General features: G+C 36.1%; 1 protein-coding gene across 2 annotated transcripts in view; it reads left to right on the top strand.

Annotated features, from left to right (window-relative positions):
- trip13 (thyroid hormone receptor interactor 13) overlaps nt 1-12,313 on the top strand; it is a 49,611-nt gene that overhangs the window by 21,162 nt on the left and 16,136 nt on the right. For both annotated transcript variants that reach the window (XM_069913329.1, XM_069913328.1), the window contains 5 exons: nt 219-274; nt 3,049-3,139; nt 6,081-6,153; nt 6,344-6,407; nt 8,325-8,411. In XM_069913329.1, coding sequence (XP_069769430.1) covers nt 219-274; nt 3,049-3,139; nt 6,081-6,153; nt 6,344-6,407; nt 8,325-8,411 — 371 coding nt within the window. The remainder of the gene's footprint in view (nt 1-218; nt 275-3,048; nt 3,140-6,080; nt 6,154-6,343; nt 6,408-8,324; nt 8,412-12,313) is intronic.

The raw sequence follows: 12,313 nt of genomic DNA, 5'->3' as shown, positions 1-12,313 counted from the left end.
TATTCTGCTAAGATTAATGTGCTTTGTCAACTTTAATTTGTCGAGCTAATTGTACGAATCACAGCATGCACAGTGGCTGACTGCTATGATATTGACTTTAAAAATGTGTTACCAATTTTTCTATCATATGGTCCAATACATATTTGCAGAAAATCATGTTTCTGAGCTAAAATTACCACCATTTATCACTAAATGCATTTTTAATCCCATCTTTTTAGGAGAATTTCATGGACTCTGGGAGAGTTTGGTATATGATAGTGAGGTTAAATCTCAGGTAAGTGGTTTCTAACTTTACAACATGACTTGATGAAAGAACTAAAACACGAAAGTCTGAAGATACTATCGATGAAGTAAAAAAATATAATGCTGGAGAAACTCAGCAAGTCAAATAGTGTACTTTATATAGCAAATATAAAGATATGCAACCAACATTTAGGACTTGAGCCTTTCATGAAGGATGGAAAAATGTTGGCAGGTGCCCGAACAAAATTGGGGAGGAGGATAGGGGAAGAAGCACAGACCAAGTCAGGAATTAATAGATGGATAAGGGAGAGAGGGCACAGCAGCAAGCGGGGGAGGAGGAATGGCTCTGTGAATAGAGAGGGAAGGGGGTAGAGAGCTAAGGGAAAGAAGACATGGAAAAGGGAAGGGAGGCAGATTGGAAAGTAGGTGAGCAAAAACCAGGGAAGTTGATATTGATGCCATCTGGTTAGAGAATGCCCAGATGGAAAATCAAGTGTTGCTCCTCCAATTTATGGCTGATCTTGGTGGGATAATACATGAGGCCATGGACCGACATTTAAGTATGGGAGAGAAATGCATGGGAGTTGGTGGGTTTGTAAAATATTTGTTTAAAGCTTGTCTCCTGAGATGGAGACAGAGAGATCAAGAAAGGGGAGAGTGTTATCGGAGATGGACCAGGTGAATTTGAGATCGAGGTGGAAGTTGGCAGTGAAGTGAATGAAGTTGATGAGTTCATCACGGGTGCATGAGGCAGCCCCGATGTAGTCGTCAATGCAGGCACGGCAGAAATCCAACACGTTATCCTCTGTTATTTCCATAACCAACAACATGATCCCACGACTAAACACATCTTCCTCTCTGCTCCCTCTGTGATGCCCTTGTCCACTCAGCACCCGCACCCCTTTCCCTGTGGCCACAAGAAGTGCCACACTTGTGCCTACATCTCCTCCCTCACCAAATAAAGGAGCCTAAACAGTCCTTTTAAGTGAAGCAACACTTCATTTGTGTATCCGCAGAAGAAATCTGCATCTGGTGCTCCCTTTGTAGGCTTCTCTATGTCGGAGAGACTGAGCACAGAGTGGGAGATAGCTTTGTTGGGCACCTTTGCTCTGTCCACATTAGTGACAGTTTTCTCCCAGTGCCCAACCATTTCAATTCTGCATCCCACTCCCATACTCACTTATCTGTCCATGGTCTTGTATTATCCCATCAAGAAGGCCACCCATAAATTGGAAGGACAACACTTGATTTTCTCACTGGGCACTCTCCAACCAGATGGTATTAACATTGACTTCTCTGGTTTCTGCTAACCTCTCTTCATTTTCTCCCCTTTTCGCTTTGTCTTATTTCCCTTGGTTCTCTACCCCTCTCTATTCACCTAGCCATCCTTCCTCCCCTTGCTTGGTGTTGTGCCCTCCCTCCCTTATCCACCTCTTAACTCATGCCTTTGGGTCCATATTCCTCCTGCCACCCCTTCCCTCTCTTACCATTTTGTTTGGGCACTTGATAAAGGGCTTAAGCCTGAAAATTTGGTTATGTATCTTTGTCTTTGCTCTATAAATTATATTGTTTGGACCTTTAGATGAAAGAACTGCTTTAAGGATTTATAGGGTGTTGTTTTGTATTGCATTAAGCTTACAGTGTATCTGGATTTAAGAGTATTTAATCAAGATTATTGAAATATGCCTGGAAAAAATGGTAATTTTATTTGGGCTGCCTCCTGATTATAGCTTTTATTCCAGTGATTTTTTTTTTAATGTCAGCATCAATCTCTCTTATTTTTAAAGAAATATCCTTTGATTCTTGTGTGCTTTTGCAGATGATCACTTAAAATAATTCTCAGCAAAATTATCTTTGGTTAGCAATTCTAAATATCAGTATATTGATACATATTGCACTTTTTTTAATTCAAAAGTGACCAAATATGCACCTATATAGTTGTAGTTACAGAGACTGATTTGAGGACAATAATTTTACTCTTGAGGCAACTTCGAAACGAGGGCAAGAAGCTACTTAGTTACCACCAGAGTGGTAGTGAGGTGTGACAGTGATAGGGTAAGATATGGTTGGTGTCATGGGAAGGAGCAGAATTTTCTTCATGTATGAGCAAAAGATAAAGAATTGGGTCTAAAATTAGACAGGGCTCAAAAAAGATTTATTATGATTGCATTTGCAGGAGGAAAAAAATGCATAATGATAACTTGGAAAACAGAAGCAACCTTAAAAATACAACAATGGTACATAAAAATGAACAAGTGTATTCCATTAGAAAAAAATTACCTACAATCTAAAAGACAAATATGCTTTATTTGAACAAATTTGGGAACCATATATAGAGTATATTAGAAACCGCCAATTTCAGACCTCCATCTCTTGACGTGATGAGTTACAACTATGAAAATAATTAAATATTGAATATTGGACAACACTATTTCTTTTTTCTTCTTCTATTGTTTATTTATTTCTTCCTTCTTTCCTTCATTTCTTGCTTTAAGTTATAGGGGGTGGGGAAGGGGGGGAAATGAAAATGTCACTATATATTTTAATGCTGAATATTTGTATTTATTGTTACTAACATGGTTCGCAATGAAGTATTAAATAAAAAATTATTTAAAAAGATCTTTAATAATATATCATGAGCATACTTAATTGGGATATGTAACTAAAAGCAACAAAACACCTATTTTTGACAATCATCTATTTGTTTTAAACATTCAATTGAATTTCTCTACTTTGATAATTTTGAAATGCCCTTGATCTTGATATTCTTGCAAATGCCAACCTTAAATAACTAATTTCTTGCAGTTACTTGATTACGTCTCAACCACCCTGCTGTTTTCTGACAGAAATGTTGACAGCAATCTGATTGCTTGGAATCGAGTGGTTCTGCTCCATGGTTAGTCTTGGCTCATTTGCATTTATTGCATGTTGTGTTTTTTGCACACATCAATTTACTTGTTTTATCTCCTGATATTAGTGCTATGAAGTGTATCTGGTGATCTGTGGGTATTTGTTTTACAGCTGTCAATTATGTCCAAATTTCAATAACCATTTTGTAAATGTAGCAAATCTGAGTTTGGAATTTTTGAAATGCAGTACAACTCTGATTATCCAAAATGATCGGGACCATACCTATGTCAGATAAACGCTTTTTTCGTAGAACTGGTCATTTAAAAAAAAAAGCAACCCAGTAGCAACAGCAAATCACTTGTTTCAATGTTTAAGCAAAAACAAAAAACAAAAAAAAGTTTATTGAGCATTAAAATAATGTTCCATTCTCACCAAAAAATATTGGCCACTGCCAATCCCTGACACATCCCAACTGCTGCTGCCAATCCCTGAGGAGACATCCTGGGCTGGTGGAACACCCACTGGCGAGTCGGTGGGCTCCTGCCTTCCCGGTCACCGGAGCTCCTGTCTCCCGACTCTGAATCCTCCCCTAAGCCCCCCGCACAAGGGATTAGGTGTATCGAGGATTGTTATGAGCAGAGGCCATTAATCTCATTTGATCAATTAAAAACCAAATATGGCATTAACTAATAATACTTTTTTCTTCTATTTTCAATTAAGATCATATTTAAGGGACAAATTGGGCTCAATGATGACCTTGCTGCAGGGCAGTAAAGTGGAGTCTCTGGTTCGAAAAGGGACTACAAAGAAATTTACTTCAAAATTTATTTCCTATTTCAGTTGGGTATCCTGAAACAGGGGTTACATAAATCTAGACAAAAATGGGAGACCGATTTGGGTATACTGATTGATGAAAAAAGCTGGTCCAACTTATTATTTGCACCAAATATATCTTTAGCCGCAAAAATTACACAAATTAAAATCATAAGTATCAGATCAATGTTTTCAAAGTGGTGAAGAAACAGGAACTTTTTTGCGTTCAACCTGTTCATGTTCCAAGGTGAGGCCTTTCTGGAAAGATTTGGGAAATCTTCTAGAACAAATCACTAAGATTCGATTTATATTGGGAAATATAGCAGATGTAAGACCTAAAATGAGGCTGTTGAAAAACCAATTAGAATTTGTAAAGATCACATTGACAGTGGCCAGGAAGTGTATAATGGTGCCTGGAAATCTGATTCCCATCTAGATATGACCCGTTGGAAAGTGGAACTATATGCTTGCATTCCCCTGGAGAAAATTACATAAACTTAAGAAAAAATGCAAATGTTTTTCTAAACATTTGGAATCCATATCTTCAACATGTAGGTGTAGATTCTTAACGATGCCTCTCCCCCTGCCCTCGGCCCCCTGCATCAGGGAACTACCTGGGATTTTGGATAAGTCAGGATATTTGCCCCTTGGCAGGAGATTGATGAATCCAATGAAACCTTTTTGTTTTTCTTCTTTTCCTTTTTTTTGTCTTCTTTTCTCTTCAATTCTAATGATTATTTCTCTTTTTTTTTCCCCTGGGTGGATGGGAGGGGGAAGGGTTAGGACTTGTTCTTTTTTTCTTACTCAAAATCAACATCGAATGATCAGATTGTTTCTTTTATGTAATTGATGAATTTTATGTTTTCTTGTTGATTTGAAAATATAAATAAAATAATTTAAAAAAAAAGCTTACTGCATACGCACACCGGTGAGTCTGTGTGCATGTGCGGTTGTAGGAGGGTTCAGAGTCAAAAGCTCCATTGTGCCGAGGAGAGAGGGAAGGGGTGAGGAAGGATAGAGGAGGGAGGAAATGAAAGGGAGAGGAGAGAGGAAAGGCCACTGAGACTGAGGTCCCCACTCCTGCCTGGGAGGTCACTCTCCCCGATGACGCCAAGACAAGGGATTCTTCTGACTGCTTGTGGCACGCAGTTTGAGAGGGAGAGTTGGAGAGAAAAGTCAATCGGATAATGCAAAGAAGAATTGGAAAGAGAGAGGGGAGGGCGTTACCTGAAACAAGGACAATCGTCGTTCTAATGTCATGCCGAGTAAAACATTTTTTTTCAACCTGTGAGGTCAGTTCAGCTCTGAATATTTTCAGAAACCATTGCCTTTAAAAGATGTTCAAAAAATGCAAGATGCAAAATGTTAATAACAGATAACATTTACAGACATTAGGTAGAAAAATCTAGTGTTACTATCTCCTTTAAAAGAAGTTTAAGTTTTGTCTGAACAATGCAAAAAATATCTTCCAGTTGAATAAGAGCTTTGGAAAAACTGGGATGTTTAAAGGTGAAAATAAAATGGTGGAGTATTTTAAGTAGAGCAGTCTTTCTAAATATGTCCTTTGATTTATTAGATCATGGTCCAAGGGAATGGGGTGAGATTGTTTAAAACATAGTGTTTAAGAATCTATCTTACAGAAAAAGTAATTCAGAATTTTCGTTAAAGATGAAAATTGTGCACAATTTGTGTTCATTATTTCTGCATAAAATCTCCCACTTTAAAGTGATTGTGAAATAATGATGGGAAAATTGAGAATTTGTTTCATTGTGATAGCATGGCAGACCTGCCAACAATTCTATATATGGTGCCACGATGAATAGACCATTTAGCAGGATCCATGTGCCGTTGTAATTGTCAATGTGGATAATCCAGCATGGGAGGAAAGTAATAAAAATCTCTCCAGGTTTGGTTGCCTTGAGTAGCATGACATTTCACTGCAGGGTAGTCACTGGAGCCATCCTGCTGTGCAGATTCAATGTATTAGGTCCCACACCCACTTTCTACCCTATACCTTGCACTTTTTTACCTGTTTCTATGTATTGCCATTTCCCTTTAGAAAGTTGCTATTAAATCTAATTCTGTTATCTCTTTGGGTCAGTGCATTTTAGATCATAATGAAATAATGGAAATATAAATATTGAGACAGCCTTGTTTTTTTATCTTTAAAATAGGTCCGCCGGGAACTGGCAAAACATCTTTATGCAAAGCACTAGCTCAGAAACTCACTATTCGATTTTCTCACAGGTGAGAGATTCACAGTAATGTTACATTGAATTAGTATATTTAAAAAATAACTGCTGAAATTGCATAACTGTAAACTGTTGAACTGTATTTAATTAAAGCTATTAGCATGGATGATGTGAGAGAGATGGAAAATATTCATGTTTAGAACAGTTGATAAAATTAAATGTGTTATTGCATCTGTGTCTTTCAGGTACCGGTATGGACAGCTAATAGAAATCAACAGCCATAGTCTTTTCTCCAAATGGTTTTCTGAGGTAAATGAGCACAGATTATTTTCTTGTGAAAAATGAACTTGTAAAAAAGAAATTGCAATCTTTCATCCCAGAACCTTGTGAATAAAAATAATTATAGTTAAATATTCTAGTTGATCTTGATCCTATAAGCTAATTATTTACCACCATGCAATATACAACAGTGCTGGAGAAACGCAGCAGGTCAAGCAGCATCTATAAGGAAGTAAAGGGTAACTAATGTTTTGTGCATGAGCCCTTCATTACTACAATTACTATCTAAAGTTTACTAAATCTATCGTACTGGAAGGTTATATTTATGTTTTCAATTCTAAGCTAATATTAATGTTACTTTAATATAGCCAGGATGAATCATCACAAAATTGTATCACACAATTGTTGAACCTAGTTATCAATAAGGAATGCCATGATTTAAAGTTTAACTTGTCACTAAATGTACAGTGTGAAGGGTTCTTCTGCAAACGACCAATGAAAAAGAATATTAATTAGTACCCAGCAATGGCATCATAGGAGTATTGTTATGTGATTTATTCAGGAGCCTGATGTGTACAAGGAATAAACTGTCTTTAAACCTTTTGATTAGTATTTTCACACTTTTAAGCCTTCTTCCTGATGGGAGGTGTTTAAAAAGTGTGTGTCTAGGTTTGATCGGTCTTTTGGACCACATGCAGATTTTGGTAACGGCCAAATACATCATCAGTCAGAAAAACTTTTGGAATGATAAACAGATTCAATTGCTCTGATTTATTCGATTATCAAATGAAATCAAAATGGAATTGATCTTAACACAGGTAACATGAAAAAGATTTTAAGTTTAAAAAATACTATCATTTTGAGTAGAAATTAATTTTTACCAGAAACCATGTGCTATATCGACAACATGCAAAGATTCATGTCAGTTTATCCTCGTGCTGAATAACGTTGTGTGAAACAGCAATGGCATCCCCCAGGATGAAAAGCTGGTTGATGCTGCTCACCATTGGGGTGGCTCTCTTAGTGTCTCCTTCTCCCTGCTTAGTAAAATTTTCCCCAGACAGAGGCTTTATCTGTAAATTTGGGGGGAAAGGGGGAGGTTCATTATCTATAATGTTTTTGTTTGTCTTTTGGGCAGCTCAATGGGGTAGAGGAACCTGATGATGCAGCAATGGTTAAATGTTTTCAAAGAATGTGACTGGAAAATAAAGTAAAATGCTTTAAGGCTTATATGTTCGTGCAAATGAAATTTGTTCAGTGAAAGTACAGTATAGTATTTTTGTCTTTTAAACTATTGCAGGTACATTATAAGAGCAAGTCTCAAACAGCTGTAAAATACAATTAATTCAGCAACCATCAATCCCCAGAGGTGCTTGATACTGAGGGTTTTACTGTATAACCTCCGGTCCATATGCTGGATGAAGCTTAGACACTTCAAATAATTAATAAAGTAGATTGTTGTTTTCGCTGTGATCAGACGGCTAATACTTTTTTACATACTGTTTGGTTTTGTGATCGATTGCAACAGTTTTGGAAAGGTATTCAATCTATATTTAATAGTTTATATAATATCTATGTTGTATTAGATCCTGATATTTTTATTAGGGAATATGCAATCATTAATTGACTTAGGATTAAATGATTATCAGATTTCTTTTATCTATTTAGCCTTAGCGGTGGCCAAGAAATGTATAGCGCCTACTTGGAAAGATAGAAATATATTAACTTTGGATAGGTGGTGTTTAGAGATGAAATCCTGTTTAATTATGGAAAAGATATCTTTCTCAATTCAAGATAAGATGTCTTTTTATAAGCTGAAGTGGACTCCATTTGTTAAGTACATGCAATTAAGTTTGACTTAAATATGTTTTTAAGTGTGATATTTTAGATTTGATAGTCTATCAATACTATTTGAATTTTAATCACAATATATTTTCTTTTAAACAGAGTGGTAAACTTGTTACAAAGATGTTTCAAGCTATCAGGGACTTAATAATGGATACTGAATCCCTTGTATTTGTTTTAATTGATGAGGTAAGATGTCACAATGACTCGACTGAGGATTTCATGTTAGCTTGAGTAGATATTTTCCCGATTGTTTTTATTCTGAGGGTTATGACATGAAGTAACATAGAAAGTCACTCCACAGCAACACAAGTTCCACCACAGAGCAGATTGTCCAAAGGCTTCTATGCCATAAAATTTGAATAATCTTAGATCATAGAATATTACAACAAAGTACAGGCCCTTCAGCCATGATATTGTGTCACCCTATGTAAACCTACTCCATAACAATCTAATCGTTCCTACCTCATACCCATAAACCTTTATTTTTCTTTCATTCACATGCCTATCTATAAACATTTTGAATGCCACTATTGTATCATCCTCCATCATCACCCCGGCAATGTATTTCAGGCACCCACCACTCCATGTAAAAATCCTACCTCTGATGTCTACCTTAAATGTTCCTCCACTTAAATAGATGTCCTTTGGCATTGGCTGTTGTCGCCGCTGGAAAAAAAAGTGTTGGCTATCCACCCTATCCCTGCCCCTCATAATCTTAAAGCCCTCTATTAAGTCACCTCTAATCCTTTGTCAATCCAAAGAGAAGAGCTCTAGCTCTGTCAAGCTTGCTTCATAAGGCATGTTTTCCAATCCAGCCAACCACCTGGAAAATCTCTGCATCCTCTCTAAAGTATCTACATCCTTCCCATCATGAGGTGACCAGAACTGAATACGGTACTCTGTGTGGTCTCACCAATTTTGTAGGGCTGGAATGTTACCTCACACCTGTTCTATTCAATTCGCTGACTAATGAAGGTGAGCCCACCATATGCTGCCCCAAAGACTCTTTCAAATTGCACAGCAACCTTGAGGGATCAATTGACCTCGATCCTAAGATCCCTCAATTCCTCCACACTGTTAAGAATTCTGCCAGCAACCATGAACTCTGCCGTTATTTGACCTTCCAAAGTGATTAACTTCACACTTATCAGGATTAAACTCCATCTGCCATTTCTCGGCCCAACTACATCCTGTCTATATCTTGTTGTAACCTATAGGAAGTATAGGTTATCCGCAAACCTCCAACCTTCATATCATATGCCAACTTAGTAACCTACTCCTCCCCTCCCTCCAAGTCATGTATAAGATTAACAATGAGCAGGAGTCGCTGAATATATCCCTGCGGAACACCACTGTTCCAGGCAGAATACTTTCTATCTACTACCACTTTCTGCCTTTTATAGGTGAGCCAGGTACCATGGATCCCATGGCTCATGTCTTTCTGAATGAGCCTACCAGAGGGGACCTTGTCAAACACCTTATTAAAATTCATGTAGATCACAAATTCTTTTGTCACCTCAAAATACGTAATTGGGCTTGTGAGGCACGACCTGTCTTTTCAAAGTCATGAGAATATGATACTTCTCTAAATCCTCGTAAATCTTGCCACTAAGAATCCTCTCCAGTAGTTTGTCCACAATTGATGTGAGAATCTTATTTATGCTAATTGGGGACAAATGCAGTTATCAGCACACTTACCATCACAGTGCTACTTTTGTTTTCATTGGCTAGGAAGTATCTTGCTAATTTACTTATTTAATTAGCTGCATTAGTTTTTTTGAATATTTTATTTTTGATTTTCAAATACACAAATCCCAACAAACAACACACTCTCTCAACTATGGTATATAAGGGGCCATGTCATGTGATGATGTGGGGTGAGACTGAAAATCCCTACTCTCCTCAAAAGTTGGAAAAAAAGTTAGCAAAACTTACGAATAATAGAAGAAAGAAATATTGGAAGACCTGCAGAACATTTTGAAATGGTACCAAAGAAAGATAAGCTCGCCATTACAGTACAAGAAACTGAGCAAGAAAAAGATCGAGATAAGGATGAAAGACCTACCTGAAGGAAGGATCCAGGATGTTTGTAAGGTACTGCCCAGGGGAGATAAGCCAAGAGTCTGGGAGACCTTGGAATCTGCAGTACAGGGTCTCTCCAGACAATGGCTGCCCGACTTGGGTGAAGATGTGAACCTGCGCGTGTGTGACTTCTCACGCATGCACAGATTACAAAAAAAAGAGGCAACTTTAAAAAAGACCAGCTCCAGCAAGGAAGAGGAGAAACAGGAAGAACAGGAATTTTTATTTACTCAAAGTTTCAAAGCCAAACAGCTGGAGAAAAATGAAAGAATAATTTCTGCAGCAGAAATGAAAAAGTACAAGAATAAAAATATTATTCAAAATATTGGACATTAATGAATATATATTTAGATGATGGGAAATTTATACAAGATATTTTTGTGCAATTATAATTTTCCCAGGGGTAAATAATAATGGGTGGAGATTTTAATTTTACTTTTGATTCAAAACTAGGTAGATCATGTGGAAATATTGTTAAAAATAAAGTAGTAAAAATCGTGACAGATTTAATGAATGAGATGACACTTGTTGATGGAGGAAAATTCATCCTAATGATGGGGACTATTTTTATTCTTTTAGACATAAGACATATTCATGTATTGATTTTAGTCTGCACAATTGCAAGCTAGAGTTCAGAAGATTGAATATCAAGCAAGAATATTATCAGATCATTTACCTTTAGTGATGTCAATTGCATTGGAAGAAGAACAAAATGTAGATTATAGATGGAGATTTAATACAATACTTTTGAAGAGGAAGGACTTTTGTGAATTTATGAGACAACAGATAGTTTTTCTAGAAATTAATGAACACTCAGTTGCAAATAAATTTATTATATGGGACTCTATGAAAGCCTATTTAAGAGGACAAATAATAAGTTACACATCTAAAATGAAGGGACATATGAAAGAAGTAGATCAAATAGACAAAGGTATATTGTATTTTGAAAAGGAATTGCATGTTCATAAAAATGAAGACTATTGGAATCAAAAAAATTGAAACGTAATACAATACAATCTTATAAAGTAGAAAGATGTACTGCATACATGACAGAAATATTATGAGTTAGGTGATAGAGCCCATAAATTTTAGCATGACGACTCAAAGTGGAGCAATTATCAAGACAGTAATAGCAAGAAAAAACTAAACTGGTCAAATTACATATAAAATGCAAGAAATTAATGATGATTTTAGGAATTTTTATAAACAATTATATCAGTCCGAATCTTTAAATGATGAGGAAAAAATAGATGAATATCTATCACATTACATTGCCTGAATTAAATGTTGATGAAAAAATGGATTTATCCAGTTCCTTTACGGATGTTGAAGTATATGATATTTTGACGTCTTTGCTAAATAATAAGGCTCCGGGAGAGGATGGTTTCTCACTGGAGTTTTATAAATGATTTAAGGAGTTGTTAATTCCTGTTTTTATGGGACTTTTGGATCAAATGAGAGACTCTTAATGCCTTTAACAGAATCTTTTAAAACAGCATTAATAAGTTATTTCAAAAAAAGGAAAGATCCTTTATTACCATCCTCTTATAGACCAATATCATTATTAAATACAGATTATAAAATTGTATCCAAATTATTAGCCTACAGATTAACTAAATATTTACCTATTAAATGTTTTTGGAATTTTAAATGATTTTATATATTGGATAAGAGGTTTGTAAAATCATTCAAAAGCTAAGATGGTCACAAGTAGGTAAATATCTAAACCTTTTCCATTAGAAAGGTCATCCAAGCAATGATGCCCATTATCACCATTTTTATTTGCATTGGCTATAGAACCATTGGCAGAAGTGATAAGAGATAATGAGATTAAGGGCTTTATGATAGAAAATAGAGAACATAAAATTAGCTTGTTTGCAGATGATGTTATATTACATCTTACAGAACCAGAAATAAAATTGAAGAAAATAAATTTATCATTGGCAGAATATGCTTTGATATCAGGTTATAAAGATAATGTAGGAAAGAGTGAAGTGAAGCCTATG

This window comes from Narcine bancroftii, chromosome 1 (genome assembly GCF_036971445.1).
Source record: "Narcine bancroftii isolate sNarBan1 chromosome 1, sNarBan1.hap1, whole genome shotgun sequence".
In the NCBI taxonomy this organism is placed as follows: Eukaryota; Metazoa; Chordata; class Chondrichthyes; order Torpediniformes; family Narcinidae; genus Narcine; species Narcine bancroftii.
This window is presented reverse-complemented; position numbering and strand designations above follow the sequence as displayed.